General features: G+C 38.2%; 5 protein-coding genes and 1 non-coding gene across 10 annotated transcripts in view; 4 read left to right on the top strand and 2 right to left on the bottom strand.

Annotated features, from left to right (window-relative positions):
• Positions 1 to 6,262, top strand: part of LOC113349076 (protein disulfide isomerase-like 1-6) — an 82,164-nt gene extending 75,902 nt beyond the window's left edge. Inside the window, exons 4-12 of one of the 2 annotated variants that reach the window (XM_026592996.1) lie at positions 3,781 to 3,899; positions 4,308 to 4,388; positions 4,510 to 4,599; positions 4,720 to 4,791; positions 4,868 to 4,936; positions 5,203 to 5,283; positions 5,437 to 5,571; positions 5,826 to 5,879; positions 5,953 to 6,262. In XM_026592996.1, coding sequence (XP_026448781.1) covers positions 3,781 to 3,899; positions 4,308 to 4,388; positions 4,510 to 4,599; positions 4,720 to 4,791; positions 4,868 to 4,936; positions 5,203 to 5,283; positions 5,437 to 5,571; positions 5,826 to 5,879; positions 5,953 to 6,018 — 767 coding nt within the window. In that variant the 3' untranslated portion in view covers positions 6,019 to 6,262. The remainder of the gene's footprint in view (positions 1 to 3,780; positions 3,900 to 4,307; positions 4,389 to 4,509; positions 4,600 to 4,719; positions 4,792 to 4,867; positions 4,937 to 5,202; positions 5,284 to 5,436; positions 5,572 to 5,825; positions 5,880 to 5,952) is intronic. The other variant, XM_026592995.1, reaches the window with a different exon arrangement.
• A 135-nt stretch (positions 6,263 to 6,397) lies between these two features.
• On the top strand, positions 6,398 to 8,100 carry LOC113351921. The gene is made up of 3 exons (XM_026595827.1): positions 6,398 to 6,638; positions 7,267 to 7,430; positions 8,045 to 8,100. The coding sequence occupies exons 1-3, from the start codon at positions 6,472 to 6,474 to the stop codon at positions 8,098 to 8,100; spliced, it is 387 nt and encodes a 128-aa protein (XP_026451612.1). The 5' UTR covers positions 6,398 to 6,471.
• A 4,499-nt stretch (positions 8,101 to 12,599) lies between these two features.
• On the bottom strand, positions 12,600 to 16,326 carry LOC113349075 (pentatricopeptide repeat-containing protein At5g25630-like). 4 transcript variants are annotated; one of them, XM_026592990.1, is made up of 4 exons: positions 16,191 to 16,326; positions 15,265 to 15,401; positions 14,146 to 15,057; positions 12,600 to 13,759 (listed from the first exon to the last, which is right to left on the bottom strand). In XM_026592990.1, the coding sequence occupies exons 2-4, from the start codon at positions 15,334 to 15,336 to the stop codon at positions 12,857 to 12,859; spliced, it is 1,887 nt and encodes a 628-aa protein (XP_026448775.1). In that variant the 5' UTR covers positions 15,337 to 15,401; positions 16,191 to 16,326; the 3' UTR covers positions 12,600 to 12,856. The 4 variants fall into 4 exon arrangements, with proteins under 4 accessions (XP_026448775.1, XP_026448777.1, XP_026448776.1 ...); XM_026592992.1 differs by having other exon boundaries at positions 16,096 to 16,199; XM_026592991.1 differs by lacking the exon at positions 16,191 to 16,326 and adding an exon at positions 16,055 to 16,187.
• A 6,676-nt stretch (positions 16,327 to 23,002) lies between these two features.
• Positions 23,003 to 24,310, top strand: LOC113351920 (zinc finger CCCH domain-containing protein 17-like). The gene has a single exon (XM_026595826.1). The coding sequence runs from the start codon at positions 23,003 to 23,005 to the stop codon at positions 24,308 to 24,310; it is 1,308 nt and encodes a 435-aa protein (XP_026451611.1).
• Positions 24,311 to 24,951: 641 nt separating this feature from the next.
• TRNAR-ACG lies at positions 24,952 to 25,024 on the top strand. The gene has a single exon. It is a non-coding gene; the product is annotated as a tRNA-Arg (tRNA).
• A 58-nt stretch (positions 25,025 to 25,082) lies between these two features.
• Positions 25,083 to 27,218, bottom strand: LOC113351919 (homocysteine S-methyltransferase 2-like). Its single transcript, XM_026595825.1, has 2 exons — positions 26,968 to 27,218; positions 25,083 to 25,884 (listed from the first exon to the last, which is right to left on the bottom strand). The coding sequence occupies exons 1-2, from the start codon at positions 27,216 to 27,218 to the stop codon at positions 25,083 to 25,085; spliced, it is 1,053 nt and encodes a 350-aa protein (XP_026451610.1).
• Between the last annotated feature and the right edge of the window lie 282 nt (positions 27,219 to 27,500).

Below are 27,500 nucleotides of genomic sequence, written 5' to 3'. Positions count from 1 at the left end.
AAGTAGTTTAGAGCTAATAGTTCAAATCTTGGACATTTGTTTCTGAATTGTTTTACCAACTGTTAATTTTTTGTTTTTGAGTTGTACGTTTGTTTTATTTTTTTGAAATAATTATTTAATTTGGATTCATTTTGTAAAAACCAATGAATCTACAAGTAAATTTTGTTAACTAATGTAAAAATTGGCATCCAGGTTTTCTTAGAAAAAATTTCTGTAAATTAACTGAATTAATTAAGTTGAGCATTTGAGTAATGTTCTAAGACTATCACCGTAAAAAATATACACGGTATCATAAAAATAAAAAAGGAAATCAAAATAATACTCCAAATTTTTCTAGATTTTTTTTTAATTTTTTTTTTAGGATATATTTTTTTAGTGCTTTATATTATTTCATTTCCGCATTATATTGTTTATCGTTATATTAGGAATATGAAAAGTAGTAAGCTAAACAACCTAGAAAGTTTTTAAGCCTAAAAGACTGTGTAGAACCTACAATATTTATTTTTGAGAATTTGCATCGTAAAATATAGATTACAAAACTTGTTCTTGTTGGATTTCGGTTCTTATAACAATTCATACCAGTTCTTATATTTATTTTTGAGATCGTTCAAGTAACACTCGTCTACATATCAGGTACCGGATCTTACAGTTGATTTGTGCTACTGGTTATGACAAATTTGTCCATACAGGTTTCCAAGTGAAAAGTTGGTGGTGTACTTAATATCCTCTCATTTTCAGATGTGTCCAATCCTAGGGTTCCACCAACCTTTTGGGAAAACCCTAGTTTTCATGTGGTTTTGATTCACTAGGTAGAATAGGTTTAAGGTTGATATGTTGAACCTATTATGCAAACCCTAGTTAATGCTAACCGATACCAATAACCCAATTAAAGATCGAGTGAAAATACGAAATCTCTTTAGGTGATTAAAAAACAAGAAGACTCTTGAAAGGATTAAAGATGCATTTTCTAGGAGAAAATTAGCAAGGAAACAATTGATAAAGCCTCCTTGAGGGAATATGAAAAACAAAAAAAAAACATTAAATACCCCCTAAAAAAACATGATGGATGAAATCTTCTCAATAAAAATGAAAGGTTGAGTTCATGGTCGTTGTAAGTGACATGATTAAAACATTTTACGCTGCTCATCTAAGAAGATTATTGAGGATGGTGAAACACGGGTAGTCGTTTGCAAAGGTTTATATTGGTCGAGTGAACTTTATTTATCCTAGATAACAAATTGGTGTGTCATTTACTTTACAATTCTTGTCGTACATCTGTTGCACACATGTCGAATTGATTAGACATTGTAGATGGTGATTTTTGCCATATGAATAACTAAGTTGAGCATTTGAGTAATGTTCTAAAACTAGCGTAGTAAAATATATACACGATATCATAAAGAGGGAATCAAACAAACACCCCCAAAATATATCTAAGAGAGTATTTATATATCCCAAATACAATTACTCCTTCACATTAGGGGTGGGCATATTTGTCACCCAACCCAATGGATCGACCTGACCCATCCGACTTTTTGTTGGATGGGGGTACGAGCTTAAAAATCCGTTGTTAATTAGTATGTTTGGAACTTTTCGAAGATATATTCATCTGTGCCTTCTTGATTTACTTTTATTAAGCCAATTTTGGACCGTTGGCATGGGGGTGTTCGTATGTTTGTAGCCGGGGTTAAAACTTGAGAGACAGAGATCACACTTGATATTAACTGCATTTCATAACAATGAATGATATTGTATTATTAATTAACTCAGTGTTATAAGTTGTTGTATTTTTGTATTTAGTGTTCATAAATCGGAAACTTTCATTATTTTTATAAATTGGGGGTTTTGTAGATGTTTTCATTTTATTTGGTCTTTGTTTCTTGTTGAATTAATTTTATTTGTTTGCATTTATAGTTTTTTTGATATCTTTTCATGTATCTGTATTAATACAACAAACTTTATTTTTCGAGTACTGGTTATTGTAGTCATTTTAATTACTATGCATTGATCTTGGTCATGTGTTGTGCTAATTATGTAGTTAGTTTTGTGTTTTGAGTCATAGACAAAAATGTTGGATATTTTCAACAAACCCTTAATTTGTAGGCGCTACACAGAGTTTTCGGTGATCGACCGGTCAGGTCGTGGGGTCTAGGGAGAGCCCCCTAGCAGAGTGCGAGACAGCGTCTCATAGGAATTTTTCTGGTTTAGGGTTTCTAATGACAGTTAGAAATCCGAACAGAAACATCGTTTTCCCAACATACACCATTGTTGGAAGAGATATCTATTCGCACTGAAAAGATGCACGTTGGAGATGAAGGGTCATCTTCAACAAATGTTAAACTCTCTATAAATTGCGCTGTTGTTTTCCATTCAAAGTCATAAAAAAAAACTCTATGTTTTCTCTCTAACAAGCATCATCAGAATCAAAACCTGTGTGTTCTTGGTTGGGTCAAGGTTGTACAAGCTTCAATCCAACATTGTTGTAGGGCTTCAAGTATCCTGATGGCAATATTCATTGACCTATTTGTACTCGCCAATTCAATTGGGAAGGGTCGAATAATTATCGAAAAGAATTTATTATTAGAGCCTTGAACCCAGAGACAACATTCTTTTCTTCACCCTGTTTTAGTGTCAATTTTCCAACAAAAAATTGTTGTTAAATGGTGCTTGTATAGGTTAATGCACAGGTGTAGTTTTGTAGTTTATTTTTCGCAGTTGTTTTGAAACATTACTTTTTTAACGGTCTTCCAAGACATGGAATTCAAGCCACTTTTCTTGGTTTTGTCTTTATCCATTTATATTTATAATAATTATAAAAGAAATCCATTGGATTCATCCGCATCAAATCCGTGCAACTATCCGTTGGATTGGATGCAGATTTCAAACTCAAAACCCCTTATGCGTTGGATTGCATGCAAATAGGGTCAAAACCGAACCAATCCAGACCGTGCTCACTCTCCCTTATAGGATTCCCATTTTTATTTTGTTTATGGTGGTTGAAATCCAAGAAATTTCAAAACTCCCGAAACTAATTAATGGATCAAAGTTAGCATCTCAACATCTTGACCCATACAGCAGAAGGCGAAGAGATTGCTCTCCAAACCAACACCGCTAATGTTGGATGCTAGATTATCGGGTGGCACCCATTAGCAGCTTTGCTCCAAACAAACTTAGCCCGTGGAATCTTGTCTAACAACAATTTTTGCTGTAGTTAAACAGATGGGAACGGGATCACCTTTTGACTTATTACCACGCCCCTTAATTTAACCTGGTCTTAAATTTAAGGGTTCCATGAGCTCAGGTCTCTTTCGATTTCTCATTTCTGTATTGAATATTTATCAAATCCAACAACAACCTACTAAATGTTCACTAAAATGACTAAATCAAAACACACTTTCAAGATCATCACTTTCTCTCTAACCCTTTTGATCTTACTACTTCAATCATTGCTTCAGAATCATCAGTTGCAGATGACAATAACGAGGAAGATGATGTTAAGGATTTCGAAGAATTATTAGCATTGGATGAAGAAGAAGAAGCAGCAGAAGATTCTCAAGTGAAATCAGCTGAAGCTGAGGTTTGGTAAGTCCTGATTAACGTTTACAAACAGCTAGTCAAACACTAAATGTGCTTAAGATTTGCGGATGATTAAACATTTGGTTTTCTGTTTATCTATGTCTGTATATGATGCATATACTGTTGTTATGACCTCGAATGGCTAATTTGCATTATTAGATGCATATCTTTGTAATTGATGGTCCATTTTTTTTTGCTTTGCAGAGGACACTTTAACAATGGGAAAGATATTACAGTTTCTAGAGTATAACAAGTTCCCTTTAGTTACTACACTCACTGAACAAAATTCCATCAGAGTTTACGCCAGCCCTGTAAAACTCCAGGTTGGTATCTCGCTTGCAAAGTCTGGTTTCTTTGAACACTCATTTCTTTTTCCTCTTTCATCATTTTCAACTTTTGAGTAAGTAAGCAAAACTTTATCCAGTATGGATTGGTTACCCCTCCCAGTGAACTGTTTCATGCTACCCAAGAACTGTAAAATAGGTACTGGTAGATTGTGCTACTTAGCTGAATCATCTGCATGACTGGTGCAATATATATTCTATTGTATGCCGCTGGTCAAATTACCTTTCACCATGGAAAAAATGCACTTAGTTAAGCCAGTGTTGCAGGATTCAGGACTCATTAGTCAAATTATCTCCTTGTGTGATTCTATCAACCTAATTACCTTAAAATTGAGCTGTGGTGATTAAACATATGTTCGACTCGTTGGTCCTGAAACACTTGTCCAGGTTTTCGTCTTCGGGAATGTTGATGACTTCAAAAACCTTTTGGCTCCTCTTCAAGATGTTGCAAGACAGTTCAAATCTAAGGTAGCATAGTTGGGCCATCTTTATAATCAATTAGTAGTTTAAATCATTTTGAAGTTAGTGGATTGGTTAGTATTTTCTGATACAAGCTTCGACAGTTCTAATGTTGCTTGTTTGGTTCCAGATATTATTCGTGTATGTTGATATCACAGATGATAACCTAGCAAAACCGTTTTTGACTTTGTTTGGATATGAAGATTCAAAAAAAGCCGTTGTGAGTATTCTTGACTATTTTTTATACCTTCTGTCCAATCCGGTCCGATTCATTTACCATTACCTGCTGCAGCTTGATCGACTAAGTGATGCTGGTTATATTTCTAAGTGTACCTGACAGGTAACTGCTTTTGATAACAAAGTAAATGCAAAATACTTGTTAGAATCAGATCCAACAGCACACAGTTTGGAGGTAACATCTATACTCATTTGCTTCTCCAAGAAATGTTATGTGGAGAACTGATCTGGCTTTTTATAAAATTTCTTAGGAGTTCTGCACTGGGCTTCTTCATGGTACCCTGTCAACATGCTTCAAGTCACAACCAATACCAAATAATGTAAGTAGCCCAAATTAATCGGCAACTAAACAGTGAAGTGTCAACAAATTTTCTCCACAACCACTTGAAACTTCCCTTATCAGTTATTACTTACAAAATAACACCATCTTCTTCTGTTTTTTCCTAATTTTAAATGTCGAACTTTGTAGATCTTGCCATTCCTCTTCAATGCTTTTATTAAAAAGGATTGGGTTTCCACCTCATTATAGATTTCGGTTTATTTCCAACTGGTTATACTGAGATAGTTCTCTGCACATAAATTACAGGAAAATGCAACAGTTCTAACTGTAGTAGGGAGGACTTTCGAAAATTTGGTTTTGACCAGTGCCCAGAATGTTCTATTAGAGGTTTGTGTGTTTGCTCTTGATTATACTCTTCAATTAGCATCACACTCCTGCATTTCTTGCTACTCCGCCAGTGTTTATCACCATTTGATTATTCAACAAAGTTATCTAGTTGGATGTAATAAAACTGAATCAATGTTTTTCATTTTATTGAAGGTATATGCATCATGGTGCGTCGTTTGTGAAGAAATGAGCAAGAAAATAGTGAAGTTAGCCAATCATTTTAAAGGATTTGATAATCTAATCATCACAAGAATTGATGCCTCTACAAATGAACACCCAGAATTGCAGGTACTATCATTGACTATTATCTAAATCTAATTACAAAAGTTTCACAAGCCTTTCAATTTACTTTTGTTAGAAAAACTCATGATTTGGATACTTCAATTCGATCTCGTGCTAGCATTACTTAACTTTACTTGACTAGAGTAATCAATCAATATTATACAGAATAGTCTTATTTTCGAAATTAATCTGAAAGAATGTCTGTGATTAGTCGCGAAAAATACTTTCTGATATCTTATTACACTTTCGTTGTTTTGCAGATAACTGAGTATCCAATGCTTTTGTTTAACCCATCCGCCAACAAATCAAATCCGGTAAATTTACCTTTCTAATTGTTCACTTTCTTTAAATGTTACTCTCAGTTCTGAAATTCCATTCAAATTACAGATCAAAGTATCTGCCAAGTCAAGCTTGAAGGATCTGGCAATATTCATCAACAAAAATGCAAAGTAGTAAAGGATAATCATGAAGCTACAGCGAAAGACGAACTATGAAAATGAGAGAACAAAAACCACAGTAAATATATATTCGTCTTTAGTTATGAATACCTGGCTTTTCATGTCCTCTGCAAAGATAGAGAAAAGAGCAATATAAATCTTTTTATCCAACAATATGTATGAATACCTGGCTTGATTGGGGTATACCCAGATTAATTGGGGTATACCCAATTTTAAAGGGACTCTTTTTAAGGATTTTAGGGGGAGTCTTAATGGGTAAGTTACAAAATTACTCTTACCCCTTAAAAACCTATTACCCTAAATCAGTTTTAATCTTTTCATTTCATCTTTTTCTTCTCTTCTTCTTCTCCTCCACAACCATACCGGCTCCATCACCCCCACCACTATCAAAACTCGCCGATTAATTCATTGAAATCGTCGATTCGAAAACTCCGATTAATCTTCATCAATGGATCCACCACGGCGGAAGGGAACTCGTATGAAAGAAACTAATCGAAAACCCAATGAGTATAACCCTGGAATTGCAAGTTTGGTTCAAAAGAAAGTGAAGAAAAAAACCGTCGAAGAAGTAGAATTCGCAGCCGCTGAAACACGAGAAATGGTGCGCTTAAGAAAGTAAGGGCTTACTTAAACTCACTCTAGTACTTCTATTTGATGTTTGCATGTCAAATTAGGTCAGAAAAAATCGATTCTTTGATTTTCAGTTATTGTCACCGGCAAGGTATTATGTTATCGACCTTGACGGCTTTTCATAGTTAGAGTTTGGCCGGCAAGCTCTTAGGTTGAATATCTTGCCGGTTGTTGAATATCTGTAATTGCTTCCACAGGGTCGGCAAGTTATTCAACCTGCAACCTTGTCGGCGGCAGTTTTTGTTTAATGAAGCCGACATGTTATAATTTTGTACCCTGCCGGCATGTTATAACTTGTTTTGAAAACATTGGTTCCTGATGCCTTGAATTTAAAACCGGAATGGTATTTGGATAAAACCATGCCGACTCTTTGTTAGCCGGTAATGTTTGGGTAATGGACCTTGCCGACCTGTAATGTGGAAAATCTTTGTATCTCCTGTGTAGTATATTTGTTATAAACCGGCAGGTTATTTGAATGCTACCCTGCTGGCTTCTCTTTAGCCGGCATGTAATTTAGATATCGACCCTTCCTGCCATTGTTTCGCCGGATAGGTTATATATGTCGACCTTGCCGACCTATAATTTTTTTCTTTTCTTAATTGTTCTTGTTCAGGTTGGAAAAAGCAAAGAAGAAAGATATGAAAGCTCTTAGTCCTCCTTCAAGACCTCCTCGTGTTGGTGAAAAACTCTTGACTTTAACACATCGAGGGGCATACGTTGTGCCGGGAACGACAAAGATCTGTATAACGAATGATTCTGAACCACCATCTGAACCCAGTGATTCAGACGAGACTCCAGATGAAGACCAATCAATTCCATCTGGTAGAAGAGGTGATGATGATGATGTTGATGAAAGCACTCCGGCTGCTGGAGGAGGTAACAATGATGATGATGATGGTGATGAAGAAATTCCTAATGTTGGAGGAGGTAATGATGATGATGATGATGATGGTAATGGAGATAAAGGTAAGAATATCCAAGATGAAATTGTTGAAGAGGAAGAGGAACAAGAACAATAAGAAGAAGAAGAAGAAGAATAAGAAGGAGATATAGATGGAGAACAAACTTTAGCTATTGTTCAACCCACCGAAGCTTCAGCTTCAACTTCAACCGAAACCGAAACGAAGAAGAGGGTGATCACTAAACCAGCTGATTCTCACATGCCTCCCCGTCACTTGATGCTTACACTGAAAAAATGTGAGCTTCCAAGGGGGACTCCAAGAGATGGTGGAAAAGTTCTTTTTAGATACAAAGACTCGTGGGCATGTACGATCCATAATACTATCGTAAGTAATCTCAATCCATCTTTGTTCTTTATTCAAGTGTGTAACTATCTTAAATTTGCGTCAAGTGTTTGTATTTCTTTTCATTTTGTTTTTTTTGGTATTTAGGTTCACAAGCATGCCGTCCGTCTCATGAGGCACCAAGCTTCGTGTTCAGTGACTAATACTTGGGATCTTGACAAGGAATGTGAGGAGGTGAAAGTGATTGTCAAGAACTCCGGGTTGTGGCATGCGGTGGAGAGTTCGAATATTGAGCATGATAAAGTTACCGTATCTGCATTCTGTGAGAGGTTCTACGGAGAGACTGATACAATGTTATTCCCATTCGGTGAGATGGCGATAACTCACGATGATGCTCAACAAATTCTAGACCTTGAGGTTGATGGAAAAGCAGTCACTGAGGGATTCAATAATAAGTTTCCTTTCAAGGATATTTACGCATTGAGCCAGAAATTGTTCAGTTGGAATCTGATTGAGACGGAGTCTGTTCTTGAGATGAAGGATGGTCGTCTAAGCAAGAAGTTTAATCTGAAGAAGTTGAGGGACACATTATGGGAGACAAAGAAAATCTTTGATAAGGAATGAAGGGTGAACCCGGTGCGAATCAATGCTACCGCGTCAGCTTATTTGCTATACGTCTTGGGCAAATGTATCTTCCCCGACAGTTCCGGAAGCTTGGTCGAGGCCAGTTACTTGCAACTATTGGATCCCTTAGATAAGATGCGTGAGTATTCTTGGGGTACTGCGGTGGTCTCCTTCTTGAACAATGAGTTGACAAAATGTTCTAGGGCACTCACTAAGCAAGTTAATGGAAACACATGTCTCTTCCTGATAATTTTATTGTCTAAATCATTTATATTTGCAAAATTCTCGTAAGATAAGATTCTTACTAAACTTTTTTTTTGCATAGGTTTGGATATATGAGCATTTCCCTTCTTTGTTCAAAACCAACTCTTACATCAAAGTGGATGCGAATGTTGCGGTTGATAAGCCAAGAGCGCAAAGGTAAAGTTTTAAGGGTACTCAGGATAAGGAAATGCCGCAAAATCTTATGAAACTCCGAAACGCCATCGACAAATTGACTGTGGAGGAGGTGATATTTGATCCGTATCGAGATGCTAGAACTCAAGGTTTAATCCAAATGAGAGATGAAGTTACATTATACTATGGACCCTTGATGACTATGTATGATGGATATTCAATGTACGATCCACATCGGGTAATGCGACAATTGGGTTACGTCCAAGAAGAACCTCATTTCGATGAAGAAAAGCCGTTCTTTACTGTGAACATGGCTGAATGCACCACGTCCCAAAAAACTATTAACGTCTCTTACGATCCAGCACCAACTCAAGAACATTGGGACGATAGACGTCACCGTAAAATCGATGTGAGTCTTTTGGACGAGGTGACCACCGGTCATGAAGCTAGTGATAAATACATGGCGTGGTACTTGGGTTGGGATCGTCCTACTGTGATTAGGGAAATGACTGCTGAAGAACTGGCTCGTAAGAGGAAGATGGCATCGAAAGACCCAGCAACAAGTCTTAAGTTCTTTGTAAGTATTTAGAGTTGCTCTTACTATTTTAAGATTACATTATCGAATCATTCTATTAATTGTTTGTTGTGTAATTGAAAATAGAAGGATTATTTGAAGACATTTGTGAAGGTGTTGTGTTGCGCGAAAGACATAGGAGAGCCTTTGTCGATTGAAGACCAAAGCAAGCACATTGACGGTGGTTGCAATGTTGACAATGAGGATGCTCATGAATTGTTCAAGCAACTTGAGGCTGAAGTAAAGGTGGAAGAAAAATCTAGGAGGGAAGCACAAGCCAAGCTGAATGCTGACAAAAAGAGGGCTCGTCGCGGTCGTGGTGGTGAAGGTAGCAGCAGTGGTAGTGTTCCTAAACTGGGCCGTGGTGGTGGTCGTGGTCGTGGTGAATGAATGCTTTCCCAGTTTATTTCTTTATGTTGTGGTGGACAAATGTTTAAGTTAATGGTGTGGACAAATGTTTTTTTAAGGTTTATGGGACATGTTTTCGTATTTTGGACAAAAAGTGTTGGATTTATAGTTGTTGAATGAATGGTTTGTTTAGCTATGTAAAGTTTCAATACTTATGCCGTCATGCTTTTTTAAAGTTACATTGCCGACTGTTCCAGGGCCGGAAAGGTTGTGAATTGTCAGACTGACGACCCTGACAACGGAAATTGTGTAGTTACCAGGGTCGGCAAGGTAATACGATTCCTACCTAGCCGTTTGTTTACGTGCCGACAAGATAATATGTTATCGACCCTACCGGCTATGTGTGGCAAAAAAAACCTTTCTCCAGATGCCTAAAATCATATAAGGTCGGCATGGTAACAAAATTTCATACCTTGCCGGCCGAATCCTAGCCGGCATGCTAATGACTCAATACAGTTCCGGCGGATACACAGAAGAAAAACCTTTTCCTGATGCCTAAAATCATATTAGGTCGGCATAGTAACAAAATTCATACCCTGCCGGCCAAATCCAAGCGGCATGCTTAAGACCCAATACAGTTCCGGCGGATACATAGGAGAAACTGGTCTCCTGATGCCTAAAATCATCATCAGGTCGGCATGGTAACAAATTTCAAACCCCGCCGGCCTGACTTAGTCGGCATACTGGTGAAATAAAACAGTGCCGACGGATTGAAATTTCAAATTTTTTGCAAATACAATTGCATTGATTGACTTGTACTTGTGCACTATAACAGCCAAATTTGGGCACCATCCTATAAATACACTAGTTTTCTCTACAAAACAACATACACCTAGTTCCATATGCTCTCCAAAGCTCATATCATCATATACTCCATCTAACTCTCCCAATACCTCTACAAACAACAATGACTTCATTTGATTCTAATGAAGATTTGGCAATCACCAAAGCTTGGTATGCGGAAAAACGACTTAGACGTCAATCCTCCGAAAGGGTGGATTCCACGACCTTTTGGGCTAGGGTACACAACACATTTGGCCAAGAGTTTGGGAATCCTAACGCAAGAAGTGTTCAACAAGTGCACGATAGGCACCTAGTCATAGAAAATGCAATACTTGCTTTTTTAGCTCTCCAACCTCGGATTTTTAACACTCGCCCCTTCACCTTGTCCATTGCACAATTTGTAAGTAATTTTGTGGTTTTTTTTACCTAACCCATGTTGTTTAATCTTTCAATAAAACACCACTAACAAATGTAAGTTTGTGTTTTGTAGCACGAAGTCGTGAAAGCGCGCTACTTGGAGGTAAAGGGGGAAGCATTCGCGTTCGATGCAAGCTATCACTTCTTGGCCGAAAGAATCCCAGATGATAACCCGGACTACTTGGATATTGTATCGTCTTCGTCGGAGGAAGATTGATGGCTTTAGAAGTTTTTGTATAGGTTTTGTGGGTATACCTCTATATAAGCCCTCACGAGACTATAACTCGTCCACTAGGGTCTCCTAGGGGTTCAAAGGCTTGATGCACATGCTAAGTGCATTCGTTTTTCCGTCGACAAGGATTAGGTTTTATGTTTCAATCAATGTAGTAACCAAAATTGAATGAATAAAGTGAATTACATCTTCCCATATTCTGTTTTCTGTTTGGTATAAGTACATGCCGGCATGGTTATAAATCCTTATCATGCCGGCATGGTTATAAATCCTTATCATGCCGACTACAGGTCAGCCGACAGTGCTAAAAATTATGTGCATGCCGACCATATGATCGCCGGCATTGTAGGAAAATTTTCCATGTCGACTGTAAAATTCTGGCCCAAGATAGTCGGCGTATTCTTCATTCAAAGACCCTTCCGGCCGAAAATCGGTCGAAGTATTCTGCATCCAAAAACCATGACGACCTCTCTTAGTCGGCAGCTTATTCAAAGCAGACCTTGCCGACAACCTTTGGTCGACACCTTATTCAAACGTTTACCTTGCCGACCTTATGCATTTTCAAAACCAATTTTTTTGATCGAAATCGAACTCATAAGACAGATGAAAGGTTTAATCTATTGAATTCATAATTATAAAATTTTAATCTAAACTCAATTAATTAACCTAATCAGAATTTTAGTGTTAATTAACCAAGGGCATATTAGCCATTTAGAAAATACAAGCTTAAGGGGTGGCTCGATTTTACTTCAAAATAACCAGATTTTGTCTTATTGGGTATACCCCAATTAGTTTGATTATACCCCAATCTCGCCAGATATGAATAGTCTACAGACACTTATTATAGTTGTCTTGTTCTTCCAATTGTAACTTTGTACTGACCTCTGTGGGTTACCACACTTATTAAGAGTTATTTGTTGGCTTCTCTGTGAATTTATTTTCTACTCCCTCATTTTATAAAAAGAGATACTATCACATTTTCATTTTAGCCTAAAAATATGCCAAACTAAAAAACCTATGTAATCTCTTTTTTTTAAAAAAAAAAACGGAGGTAGTATTTACACTTCAAAGCTGTTCAGTGATCACCTGGAATAAAAAGCCATTGTTGTACTATCAAGTTTGAGACAGGCTAGGGACCAAAAATAGGGATTTATACTAGTAGGGGCTGATAAACCTCCACTGCATACTTCCCAAGACAACACTACACAGTAAATAGCATCAGTGAGAACTGCCATTCTAAGAGAAAAGCAGCATTTCTTTAGAGTAAATGAAAGAAATTGACAGTGTTTCATTACATCAGAATATCAACAATGTGTACATGCAGTGTAACAGATATTGACAAATACAGATTAGACTGCACAAACAAAGAGGTCCAGTCTTTAAATGGATGACCTGTTTTGGTATCTACAATATTTAAGGAAGTGTATTGAATCAGAACAAGCTGTGCTTCCACGAGAGATCGAACAGAATTGCAATGTAACCACCAAAAGATTCAGAGTTAGGTCACTTGGAAATACTGACAGCTTCAATTAAGGAAGACCAAACTAGAAGAATTTACAAGATGCCCGTGCATTCCAAGCTGTAAATGAGACTGCTTCTGGCATATGATTGGGGATTTCGCCGCGTACCTACATGTGCGACTAAGAAACCTGCATTTTGTTGCTGTCCAAAGGCTTTCTGACGAGATCTCAGTGTCTCCCAATAACATCCTACTTCTTTTGGAAGCAACAGATGAGTTTTGCTGATCACTTACAGCTAATCCAGGAACAGAAAACATGTTCGAATATGAGGCAGTTGGGTTTTGTTTCTGATAGATTCTTTCCAAACTTTCCTTTGGTATCTCATTGCGTTTCTCCATTTCCAACGCGTTTGTCACTTCCATTTCGTTTCCAGTCCCAAGGATTCTGCTTGCCTTGTTTGCTAAACCAATATACAGCCAAGCGTCTGAAACAAGCTCAATGGTACTTTCCGTGGGAGGAACACCCATTTTTTCCATGGTTTGGAGCAACTCTTCTGCTTTAATTGGCTGCCTTGCTTCACTGTATCCCCATATCAGGGTTTCAAATGTCTTCAGATTGGGAGAAACACCCAAGTCACACATCTTCTCAAAAACTCTGATTGCATTATCCATATTGGTTGCACTGCACCACCCACTGATGATGGTGGTAAAGATTACAACGTTGGGATGGACACCCGATTCAGCCATTATTGACAGGAGGGCTTCAGCCTTCTCAGGCTCTCGTGCTCTGACGTACCCTTTTGCGAGGATACTGTACGCCTGAGTATCAGGTTTTATACCAGCTTCCACCATGTCTTCAAAGGTCTCCCTGCATTTTTCCATGAGACCCTGTGCACTCCACGAATTCATGATGGTGCTGAAAGTAATTACATCAGGTTTCACTCTGAATTCTTCCATCAGCGCTAGAACCTGTAAGACAGAGACCATATGAGTACTTATTACCTAGTGAGGCATCACGTCGAGTAAAAATAAGGCCTATGTAAAATAACGTGAGGAGGTATAACAGAAAATTCAGTTTTTTTCATTCAATAAAACTTAATAGCTGCCAGTGAACCATCACAAGTGAAGTACTTATGGTCATATCATGAATTCCTAGTGACAAAAGGGAACTGCCCAACATTATAACTTGATAAGAAGGGATAAAGGAGAAAATTCAATAAACAACGAGAATTATGTTTACCATAATGCTATTTACCGCAATGTCAGATTGTAGACATTGGATGCGTGCATAACGGCTAAGTGTTGAATAAACATTTATGAAAAAGGTGAATCATACTAATCAGGTCCAAACTCACCTCATCAACCCCATCCATGTCTGTAATGTCCAGAAAGCCTTTGATCAGAGAGTTGAAAACAACAAGATTAGGGTACACCCTAAGATCCTTCATCCTATACACAAACCTCAAAGCATCCCTCATGTTCCCTTCTTTGCAATACCCACTAATTATAATACCACAAGTTCGTTCATTCGGCTTCACATTACTGCTTTGCATTTCCAGTATCACCCCTTCAGCCATGCTCGTCTTCCCATCGAGGGCATAAGCTCTTGCTATGGTATTGAAAGTGACAGCATCAGGCTGCATACCAGATCCCACCATTTTATATACCACATTCCATGCTTCAGTGATATTGTTTTTATTGCACCAAGCTCTGATAAGAATGTTATATGTTCTCAGATTTGGTTTTGCATTCTCCTCCTGTGACATCAGCTCAAGTAACTTTAACGACTCTTCAGGCTTACCCACAATTCCATACCCTTTAATTAAGGTATTGAAGGTGCTGGCTGTAGGTTTGCATCCGCTTTCCTTCATCTTCCAGAAGGTGTTCATGGCTTCCTCTACGTTCCCAGACTCGGAGAAAGCATTGATAATGGCATTGAAGAATATCGAGTCTGGTTTCATTCCATGTTCTTCCACTTGAGCTAGTACTGAAGGAATCAACTTAAAATGCTTCTGAGCTGTTAGTGACGCTAAGAGGGTTGTGTAAGTTATCAAGGTTGGCTTGTGTCCCTCTTCCATTAAAGTGTTGAAAATAGACTGTGCTTCTTTGGGTGTCCCTTTATCTATAAAAATGTTCATCAGCTTGGTTCTTGAGCGAACTGATTGGCAACTACCTTTGGTCGAACAAATCATGCATTTCAATTGAATTTGAGAACTTGGAGAGCGTGAAATTGGATTTCCTTGGTTCTTCAGCTCCCGATGTTGTTCCTGCGAATAGTAAGTCATCAAATTTAACAATTGGAACAAAATGCAATCTATGGATTCTGTACCATAATAATTAGCTCCTAAAGCACATTACCTAACAAAAGAGAAGCAGTTTTAACCAATACACATTACATGTCAGGTTTGAGCAAAACATATTCATAAGATTTTACATGCTTCAAAAACGGCCAACAAGTGGGAGAGACATCATACATTACTATGTGCAGCTTGAACCCTCTCTACATTGGAACTGGAACTAGTCTTCTCCCTCCGGGGTTCTTCCATTCCCTTATACAATCCTCTAGTCTGAACTTGCAAATATTACTGCTCAATTGGTAGATGGCAGAAATCTGACAAACAGAAAGGGAAAGGTACTCATCATATTGTTGTTCTCCGAAATATACAAATAAAGAAGCTTAATCATGCAAGTTCTGCAATTTTAGATGGGTAACACCAAAAAACAAATTCTTGCTTGGAATTGAATATGGAAAGATATTAAATGGATCTACCACAGAAAGACCCGAGAAGACATGAATAGCTACAATGAAGAACATAGGTGATGGGAAACAAGAGAAACACAAGAATTCTCATAGTTAATTAAGTTTTCAATCGGAGGCTAGAAATGTCGCGATATGTCTGTAAGGGTGTGCGGGGGATTTAAGTTCTAAACAATCTGCTTTAGGCCTTAGCCCTGCATCAATACTGTATTTCTATGACCTCAAACAATGAAGCAGATAATGCTCATCAATTTCTATGAACCATGATATTTTTGTAGATGATACGCAAATTCAGAATCAAATAAGTCAATATACAAGCTTAAATTATGTATCAAGCTCATCAGTTCAGCACTTCAAAGTACAACCTACTAAAAAACCCTGAATCTACTTTGATTATATTGTCAATTAATAAAAGCCACAAGAATTCAATCAAAGTTTTAGGTTTTCCACAAGAACAGTGAAAATTTCCATGAAACTACAAATTTTTTCTAGCTTGAGAAAATTACTTTCCAGCAGAAAGACCAACAGTTAGATAGAAATTGATTACATTTGTGGGTTTTTTTTTAGCTCCAAGAAAAAATGAAACAAAATCTCATTCTGGGTATTTTCTGAGAGAGAGAGTGGTGAGATTGTTCGCTGTACCTGTTGCTCTGAGTGTGTGTTCAGTAAAGTGTGGAGACAAAGTAGAGATGGGAATGCATCCATCCATGCAATACCCATTCCTACAATTTGGATTTAACGTATGGAAATCTCATTGAAAATCTTATCCACATATCATCAAGACGAAGAAAATTACGAAACTTTTTAGAAAGAGAATAAAAGGTGTTGGAATATTTTCAACACCGCTTACCAAAGGGGGGTCCTGGGGGGGGCATCGCCCACCAAGAATTTTTGAACTGAAGGTTTTATTTGGCCGATAAAAGCCTGTTCGAAAATTTCGAATCCAAAAGACACCATTGATGTCTGTTGATGAAGGAACCCGACGTTTCGTGAATAGAAACCTGTTGGCGAATAAAAACCTATTCCCAACAGGTGCAAAACCCTTTATAAATAGCTTCTCCCAGTTTCGTTTAAACATATAAGAAAAATCAATCTGTTTTCTCTGTTTCAAAAAGCATCATCAGAAATCAGAAATCTCTTTGTGTGTTCTTGATTGAATCAAGGGGTACAAACCTTGAATTCAGTTTTCGTTGCAGGGCTTTCATTGTATCCTGAAGGCAATATTTCGCATACCTGTTGTAATCGCCAATTGTTATTGGGAGGGTAGAAATATTTGTCTAAAAGAAATTTATACAAGCCTTGAAAGTTTTGGAGTGCAACACTTTCTTCTCTGATTCATTCATCCTTTGTGAAACCCAATTTTTTCCAACAGTTTTTAGACAAATATCTTCTGGCAATGGAGGGTGAATCTTCGAATTCGAATGCTACTGCTCAATCTCTGCAAGTGATGAACCAAACCTTTACTCGATTGGAACGTTTTGATGGTGAAGGTTTTACCCGTTGGCAAGAGACTGTGAAGTTTTTCCTGATCACCATCAAGTTGTGGTACATACTTGAAGATGGATTGGAGGAAATTCCTGCTGCAACTGACAATGACACTGAGGAATTGAAGGCTAGACGAAAGCAGCGTCAGGAAGATGATTTCATGTGTCGTGGTCATATTTTGAATGCTCTGGACAAACATGTGTACAATGCACATCGGAGTATTGGGACTGCAAAGGGATTGTGGACTGCGCTTGACAACAAATACAAGATTTCTGAAGCAAGCAACAAGAAATTCCTGATTTGCAATTTCATGGATTTTAAGATGGTTGACAGTAAGTCAATCATTGCCCAGGTCAGTGAACTTTTACTCATAGTTAATCACTTAAGGATGCTGGAATTGATCTTGTTTCTGCGTTTGTTGTTGGGGTTATTATTTCTCGTCTCCCCCCTTCTTGGAATGGTTATAAGAAGAAACTTAAGCATGCTGAGACTGACTATGATTTAGAGGCCTTACAACGTCATCTTCGCATAGAAGAGGACTCTCGTAAGCGAGAACTTAAGGATAGTCCACATTCTGAAAACCATTCTAAGGTGAATAGCGTAGAAGAATCTAAAACACCGAATTCCTTGAAACCTAAGAATGATACTCAGTTTAAGAAGCATCCCAACAAGAAGAGTAAGAAGAAGGGCGCTGTCGGCCCTTGCTACTTCTGTGACAAACCCGGCCATTTTGCTCGTGACTGTCGTCTCAAAAAGAAACAACAGCAGAACCAGAAAAAGGAGGCAAATATGGTCGATGACAAACTTGTGATCGTGGTGCAAGCCGCCAATGCTGTTGCTGAAACTGGGGGTGGATGGTGGTACGACAATGGTGCAACCATCCATATCTGTAAGGATAGAAATCTTTACAAGACATACGAACCGGTTAGTGGAGAAGGAAACGATGTTGTCTCCGCAAACGGTCAACGCAGCAAAGTTATTGGGAAAGGCACTGTTGAACTCTCGTTTACTTCGGGAAAGACTGTGACTCTTACTAATGTTTTACATGTCCCTGACATCGTGAAGAACCTTGTTTCCGGCGACCTTGTTATGAAGGCTGGATTCAAGACGACCTATGAGTCTAATAAGTTTGTGTTGTCCAAAAATGGTGTGTTTGTTGGACAAGGATATGCTTGTAATGGGATGATTAAGCTTAATTTAATAAATAATGGTTCTGCTTATATTGTTGACTCTGTTAATTTATGGCATGGTAGATTAGGGCATGTGAATTATGGTTCTCTTAGAAACATGAATCGATTAGGCTTGATTTCTGATTGCAATTTTGATCATGCTTCTAAATGTGAAATATGTGTGCAAGCAAAGATAACTAGAATTTCCCATAAGTCTGTAGTACGAAATTCTTCCTTACTTGAATTAGTACATAGTGATGTGGGTGATTTGCATGGTTCTGCCACTCGTGGTGGAAATAAGTATTATGTCACTTTTATAGAAGATAGTACTAGATATGCTTATACATATTTAATGAAATCTAAGGATGAAGTCTTTGATAAATTTAGGATTTATAAAGCAGAAGTAGAGACACAATTAGAGCACAAAATTAAGATTTTACGTTCTGATCGTGGTGGTGAATACTTTCCTACTGAATTTAATTCCTTTTGTCAAGAGCATGGTTTAGTTCATCAACGTACTGCACCTTACACACCTCAACAAAATGGTATGGCTGAAAGGAAAAATAGAACTTTGATTGATATGGTTAATTGCATGCTTATAAGTTCTGGTTTGCCTAATTCTTTGTGGGGTGAAGCTATGTTGTCTGCATGTTATATTTTGAATAGAATTCCTTTGAAAAAGAAGAGTGTTTCTCCTTATGAGTTGTGGTTTAAGAGGAAACCAAACTTGAGAAGACTTAAAGTCTGGGGTTGTTTAGCATATGTTCGAAAGCCTGATCCCAAAAGACCAAAGTTGGGAAACAGGGCTTATAAATGTGCTTTTGTGGGATACTCTCTTAATAGTATCACCTACAGATTTATAAACCTTGACACTTTTGAGATTATAGAATCTGTAGATGTGGAATTCTTTGAGAACTTAAATAGGAACAGTTCTCAAATGCAACCCATGGAGAATCCATTGTTACCTGATCTAGAACCTATGGAGATTGATAACAATGATGAAAATCCCTCTCCTACTCATGACAATGATATTTCAGTGCCTACTGAAGATATCGAACCTAGAAGGAGTAAGAGAGGAAGGATTGAGAAAAAGCCTGATCCAAACTTTATTTATTACCTTGTAGAGGCAAATAAGAATAGAATTCTTAGTGTTAACCAGTATGTTATGCATACTGATGATGACCCTAAAACTTATGCTGAAGCCATGAGTTCTAGAGATGCAAATTTCTGGAAAGAAGCCATCAATGATGAAAAGCATTCGCTTTTGACTAACGGGACTTGGGTATTAGTAAATTTACCTCCTGGTGCTAAAGCAATAGGAAGTAAATGGATATTCAAGAGAAAGTTGAGAGCTGATGGTGAAGTTGATAAGTTTAAGGCAAGGCTAGTTGCCAAGGGTTATAAACAAAGACATGGTATTGATTACTTTGATACATATGCTCCTGTTGCCCGCATCTCATCCATTCGTTGCTTGATTGCACTTGCTTCTATTCATAAGTTGGTTGTGCATCAAATGGATGTCAAAACTGCTTTTCTAAATGGGGATTTAGAAGAAGAGATATATATGGAACAACCTGAAGGTTTCATATACCAGGCCAAGAGAAGAAAGTTTGCAAGTTAGTGAAATCTCTCTATGGTTTGAAGCAAGCCCCTATGCAATGGCATGAGAAGTTTGATAAAGTAGTTTTGTCATATGGTTTTGTGGTGAATGATGCGGACAAATGTATCTATAGTAAGCATGATAGTTCTGGTTGTGTGATTCTCTGTTTGTATGTTGATGATATGTTAATCTTTGGGTCTGACATATCTGTTGTGGAAGAAACAAAGAAGTTTCTTAGTTCTAACTTTGATATGAAGGATTTAGGAGAGGCTGATGTAATCTTGGGAATTAAGATCCTAAGAAAGGGAGATGAGTTGGTTTTAACTCAATCTCATTATATTGAGAAATTTCTCAAGAAATATGGTCACTTTGATGACAATCCAGCACCTACTCCTTTAGACCATACTATCAAGTTAATGAAGAACACCGGCCGTACTCATGCTCAACTTGAGTATTCTAGTGTTATTGGGAGTCTTATGTACGCTATGCATTGCACAAGACCGGACATAGCCCAAGCCGTGGGAATATTATGTCGTTTCTCAAGTAATCCAGGATATGAACACTGGAAAGCAGTTTCAAGAGTTATGGCTTACTTGAAAGGAACAATAAATTTTGGTTTGCATTACCAAGGCTATCCCGCTGCAGTAGAGGGGTACAGCGATGCTAACTGGAACAATGTAGAATCAAATTCCAAGTCAACTTCTGGATGGATTTTTACATTAGGGGGTGCTGCTGTGTCTTGGAGTTCCAAGAAGCAGACTTGTATTTCTGATTCAACAATGTTGTCAGAATTGATAGCTTTAACTGATGCATGTAAGGAGGCAGATTGGCTTAGAAACCTACTTATGGAGATTCCTTTTTGGAAGAAGCCAACTCCGGCGGTCTTGATTAATTGTGATAATCAAGCTACAATCTATAATGTCTCTAATAAGACTTATAATGGAAAGTCTAGACATGCAAGTCTTAGACACTACATGGTTAGGCAACTACTCAAGAGGGGAGTAGTTACGGTTAACTTTATTGAATCAAAGAGGAATTTGGCAGACCCATTTACGAAAAGTCTACCAAGTTCAGTGGTTTCAATAAAAAGGAAAGAAATGGGACTAAGGTCTGTGAAGGAAGTTTGATCTCCCATAGAAGAAACCCAACCTATGTTTTGAAAAGGATAAACAAGGTTCAATGTGGTACCAACAAGTTATGGAAGTAGATTATGGAGCACAATATAAAAACTTCCCATTTCTTATTAGTGCTGGTTTCTGCAAGAAAATAGGATGGATGTAAATCCTTAATGAGTCTATGATTAGTAAAAGGTGTATCGCAGAAACACCTTCGAGACTTACCTATATGAGTATGGAAATAAGGCCGTTTCCTAAGAGAAGAAGACCGTTCTCTAAAGAAGACTCATGAACAAGGATATAAGCACATGGCCATTAACGTGCTTGGCTACAGAACACATGATTTTATGAAATCAATATGTGTGGAGACTCCGGTTTTATCATAAGGGGTACTTGGTTCAAGACTGGTTTCACCATAGAACCTCGATAAGGCTTTGAGTTTCTTACACTAAGTGAAGGTTCAAATCCAAAAGATACCTATCATTTATGTGTTGATTTCAACGATGATGCTTAGTCTCAATTGTGCTTGAACTACGTTGGCTTGATCCCACTCGGGTACGTAGGCAGTCACTTCGGTGATGCAGTCACTCTGATTTAAAAGTTTTAACTTTGTTTTATGGTTTTTGAAAATAGGGGGAGAATGTTGGAATATTTTCAACACCGCTTACCAAAGGGGGGTCCTGGGGGGCATCGCCCACCAAGAATTTTTGAACTGAAGGTTTTATTTGGCCGATAAAAGCCTGTTCGAAAATTTCGAATCCAAAAGACACCATTGATGTCTGTTGATGAAGGAACCCGACGTTTCGTGAATAGAAACCTGTTGGCGAATAAAAACCTATTCCCAACAGGTGCAAAACCCTTTATAAATAGCTTCTCCCAGTTTCGTTTAAACATATAAGAAAAATCAATCTGTTTTCTCTGTTTCAAAAAGCATCATCAGAAATCAGAAATCTCTTTGTGTGTTCTTGATTGAATCAAGGGGTACAAACCTTGAATTCAGTTTTCGTTGCAGGGCTTTCATTGTATCCTGAAGGCAATATTTCGCATACCTGTTGTAATCGCCAATTGTTATTGGGAGGGTAGAAATATTTGTCTAAAAGAAATTTATACAAGCCTTGAAAGTTTTGGAGTGCAACACTTTCTTCTATGATTCATTCATCCTTTGTGAAACCCAATTTTTTCCAACAAAAGGTGAGGCTGAAAATGATACAAAAACAAAATACAAAAAGGTATGGCGAGTGCGTGTGTGTACCATTTTCCCAGTACTCCCTCTTCGGTGAATTCACAATTTAGGAGTGTATAATTTGATCCCCTCGTACAGTACTCTTACATTCACGCTATCTCACATTTTGAATAAATCAGCACGAGTTATGCTGCATATAAGATGAGCTCCCCAATGACTTTGAAAGGAACTCGATTCTTCATCTTTCATAACATCACATATATAGATATCTAAGCATTTCTGTATGCTCTTGAGTAATATGAATAGCAGCACTGAGTAGGGGGTTCAACCCATTTTTATTGCATATACGTGTTAAGTTTCTATGTTAATTTTTACACCATTACTTTGACAGCATCGTCTAGTCCAGCAATGACAGCAAGGGGAAGGGCTGTATTAGCATCGTAACTATCTTTCAATTCAAGTGCTTCTATGGGCATGAGTTCCACCAGTTTTAGCACGAAGTTCGAGTGTCCTGCACCAGCTGCAATATGCAATGCAGTCCTACTGTTCATCTTCTGGGGCCTACTCTACCAATGGCCGTATCCTTAACTAATTATTTATTTCCTATTTTCCTCCTCGAGTTAGCGCGTCATACTTAAGCTGAGAAATGGCTTACTTGTAATTAACAGACGCCAAGATATGGAAAGTTGCTTAAACTAAGAAATGGCATAATTGTAATTTACACACACTTCTTTCCCTATAAATATGAAGGCACCTGACTTGCCGAAACTAGTTTTTCGTTCAGGAATACAGAGGGAGAGATAAACCAGAGAGATTTTGGGGCTTCTTTATTTATTTCCTTTCCATTCCGTCAGGTTGATTCTTATACTGCCGATCAAATTTTAATTCAAATCAGTGAAGTTATGGGGATCGACAATACGAAGAGGATAGTCAATAGATCGGGAGGAGGAGTGCCAACAATAGATGAAGTTTGTCGTCATTGGAGGGCGGTTAGATGTACACGTAATCCATGTCAGTATCGCCACGGTGAACTTCCACAGCCAAATAGCAACAACGGGAGACAGCAACCTTCAAACCAGAGGAATTTCTCTCTTTCCGGCTCGTTTCCGCAAAGAAAACCGAATACGTACAATCGAGTGCCTTCAAAATGGGGCAATCAAGCTGGTGCAGTACCTAAAAGTACAGGATTTAAGGCTCCTCTGAACACTCGGGATCAGATTTGCAAATATTGGATGGCTGGTAAATGTTCTTACGGTGAAAGATGTAAATTCTTGCATCAATGGTTTGTCAGTGATGATTTCACAATGTTGGCGCAACTTGCTGGACACGAGAAGGAGAAGGTCATTACCGGGATTGCTAAACCAATTGGGTCTAACAAATTATATTCTGGTGGCAAAGATGGAACTGTTCGTGTCTGGGAATGTCTAACTGGCAAGTGTGCTACTGTAATTAACCTTGGATCTGAAGTTGGTTGCGTCATCAGTGAAGATCCCTGGGTCTTTGTTGGAATTAATAATTGTGTCAAGGCTTGGAATACTCAAACCAATAGTGAGCTCAGTCTTGGTGGTCCATCTGGACAAGTTTACGCCTTGGCTGTGGGCAATGAAAAGCTATTTGCTGGAACACAGGATGGTACAATATTGGTCTGGAAATTTGTTGCTGCGACCAATGGTTTTGAGCCGGCTGCTGCTCTTCAGGGTCATAGTGCTTCTGTTGTTACGTTAGTCGTAGGCGCTAATATACTCTACTCTGGATCCGTGGATAACACAATAAGGGTGTGGGGACTTGAGACGTTACAGTGCATTTATACTCTGACAGATCACACATCAGTTGTAATGTCTGTTCTTTGCTGGGATCAGTTTTTGTTGTCATGTTCTCTGGACAAAACAATAAAGGTCTGGGCCGTTACCGAGACTGGAAAGTTAGAAGTCACTTACACCCACGAAGAAGAACATGGTTTGTTTGCGCTCTCTGGGATGCCTGATGCACAAGGAAAACCTGTGTTGATATGCTCATGCAATGACAACACTGTTTGCCTCTATGACCTGCCATCGTTTAAGGCACGAGGAAAAATTTATGCCAAAGAGGAGACTAGAGCTATTCAAACTGTTCCTGGTGGTTTGTATTTTACTGGAGATGGAAGTGGTGATCTAAAAGTATGGAAGTGGACTGAACAATCACGCGCAGCTGCAGCAACAATGCAACAGTGATGTAATACTGACAGTGTGGAGATCTGGACAATATAAAGATTCTCAGGCAGTAAGAAGTTCTTTTCTGAGCAGTAAACACCATGTCGAAGCTTCCCTTCTTTTAGTTTGGGTTTCATTTTGTATGCGAGTTTGTAATCTTTTGAGTTTCATTTATATGCTGAGATATACATATACATTCAAGGAAAAAAAAATGCAATTATCAAGCTTCAAAACCAATGAAGAACAAGTGATCCCTTTTGAGTATTAACCTCCACAGAGAATAGCTCCCCAGGTTTAATCCAAGTTGTTATAGCTACTTAAGTGACTTAAAAACATGAAAAAAAATGTTAGTCAGCACGAAGAACGCGTCACTACTCCAGATTGAACTTGCCTCTAGCAACTCCAAAATCAGCAACACTAGAAGAATGCACAGCAAACTGGTGCGCTGTGGGGTTTAGTTCCGTCAACATCCGAGACAGAAGCAGGTTTTAGAAAGTTGAGGGTCTAAGATTCACATAGTTGCATAGCCATCTAGCTGCAATAAAGCACTGTGTAGCCTGTGCTCATACATTGAGAAGTGAGAACCTTTGAGCTTGGCGAGAGGCGGCCTTTAAATTGCTCGATGGAATTTGAATTTTAACACTCAATTGTATAACAAACACGACTCTGTGGCCCAATGGATAAGGCGCTGGTCTACGAAACCAGAGACTCTGGGTTCGATCCCCAGCAGAGTCGCTTTTTTTTTAATGAATTGTATTTGCATTTCACCCTTTTACAGTCTCATACAACAACTTCATGTTACAAGTTGATACTTGACTGGATGGGAAGATGTTACAGGCTCGGATGGCCTAGGAGCATCATGCCTTTTGGAGAGGTTATTCGATATGGCTCTAATAGTATTCGGAGTAGTCCTGCAGCAACCTCCTATCAGAGAAGCACCGGCTTCGTGCCATTTATTCACATAGCAAATGAAATCCAAGTCCGATACCACAGTAGATTGTATCCATGTTTTTGTCTGACCATCACATTGCTCGCCACTATTGGGGTATATAAGTATTGGTTTGTTGGTCACCTTCTGAATTGTCAGAATCAAGCCATGTATAAACCGAGGAGGGGTGCAGTTGATCCCTACAGCAAGGACCTTCTCACATGAATCAGCAACTGAAGCACATTCAAGGATGGAATCTCCGCTAACCACATTCACACCATCCTTGGAGGTAAAGGAGAACCATGCTGGGATCTTTATATCATCTTCCTCCAGCAGTTCCGCATAAGCCTGAGCTTCGAGCTTATTCGGAATTGTCTCGAACGCAATCATATCAGCACCAGATTCTGCTAGAACCTGTAATCTTCTCCTGTGAAATTCCTTCAAATATTCAAGTGTAACGTTTTCACCATAATTCCCACTGTACTCAGACCCGTCAGCTAAATAAGCCCCATAGCTACCTACTGAAGCAGCAACCAGAACAGGAAAATTTCGAAGATTTCTTTCATTTCCATTATTTTCATAATAATCAGCACGTGCTTCACATGCAATTTGGACACTCTTTAGCAACAAGGCTTCACTTTCTTCTTTGTTGAAGCCTTTTTGTTGAGATTATTAGTCCCACATTGTCTGGGTTTCTAAGATCCTGCGGTATGATCTTTTCTATTTTTATTGAAATTATTTTTGAGATGTGGATGTAGAACCCAACAACGATCCACGGTATGCCCAGTTTTCTTGCAATGATCACAATGGAAATTCTCCTTTTTGTTTCTATAAACTTGCTTACCTCTGTCTGTACCCGAAAACCGTCGCTTGTCTTCTTTCTCCACAAGAAGAGCACTTGTTTCTCCTTTCTCAAAAACATTTTTGGAGTCAAAACTCATTGATTTCTTGCGAGTTTCTTCTCTTTGAATCATAGCACAAATACTTGATAATGTAGGAGTATCAGCATTCATAAGCACGTTACTTTTGAGATTCTCATAATCTGGTTTCAAGCTATTGAGCAATGAAATATTTTTATCTTCTTCAGCCCTTTTTAAAAGAACTTTTGCATCATTGGTATGTGGACGATACATATCAAGTTCATCCCACATCCTTTTAAGATTCCCAAGGTGTTCGGTAAAAGATTTTTCATCTTGATTTGCCATAGCGATTTCACGCTTCAACTCAAATATGCGAGCTGCATTGTTTTGACTACCATATAGCCCAGCTACAGCTTCCCACAATTCTTTGGCTGAATCAGAAAATGAGAAAATTTCAACAATAGGTGCTTCCATGGAATTGAGAATCCAAGTTTTAACTGTTTGATCGTCTGAAATCCAGTCTTCATATTTCAGTTCTTCTTTAGATGGAGGACAAATTGTTTTTCCATTAATAAAACCCAATTTCTTCTTTCCACCAAGGGCCAACGCATAATTTTTCCCGTTAAGCAATACCGATGGCAATCTCCCATTAGTGTTAGCTTCACTCTGAGACATTTTTGGTTGAAGTTTTCAACCAAAAAATAAAAAAAAAACAAAGAAACAAAAAACTCACGAAACATGATCGAGTCCTGCTCGAGATACCATGTTAGAATACGGGCATCCAACTCAAAACCAATTGGCAATGAGTGGAGAGGCCCAAAGGATTATAAACCGCAGGATCTTAGAAACCCAAACAATATGGGACTAATAATCTCAACACTTTTCCCATAAAACCTTGGATTGTAGCTTGATAAGATGGGGTAATGATAATATCTGCACCAGCTTCAAGGTAGTCAAGATGCACTCGTCTAACCAAATGAGGAGAATCAATGAGACACTTAGCACTCCAAAGTGGGTCATTAAGATCGGCACCATGTCTTTCAAGTTCAGTAGCAAAACCACCATCGATCACAGCATAACCACCGTTGTTTCTTAAGAAATCAGACATTGCTGATGCGAGCTTATTACTTGCAAATCCCATGATTGATAATTTTTTGTAGCGATGATTAGACAATGTAATGCAAATAATTTAACACGTGATGGAGCCAATTAAGTTGCAGACATATTATTACACGTCAAGCAACTGCCTGTTTTGAGTCTTTTGATGCCGGTGGTTCTGATAACCTTTAGCAGCCTTAACTTATTTTCTCGCAAAAAGAATTCTCCAAATGTTCACTCTTCCATACTCAAAAGTTAGCCTACTATTTATAACTATTTTTCTATTGACCACAACCTTAGGATCAAATGAACTTGATTGGAGGAT

This window comes from Papaver somniferum, chromosome 2, assembly GCF_003573695.1.
Source record: "Papaver somniferum cultivar HN1 chromosome 2, ASM357369v1, whole genome shotgun sequence".
In the NCBI taxonomy this organism is placed as follows: Eukaryota; Viridiplantae; Streptophyta; class Magnoliopsida; order Ranunculales; family Papaveraceae; genus Papaver; species Papaver somniferum.
Note: the sequence above shows the minus strand (reverse complement) of the source record. Positions and strands in the feature narration are given on the sequence as shown.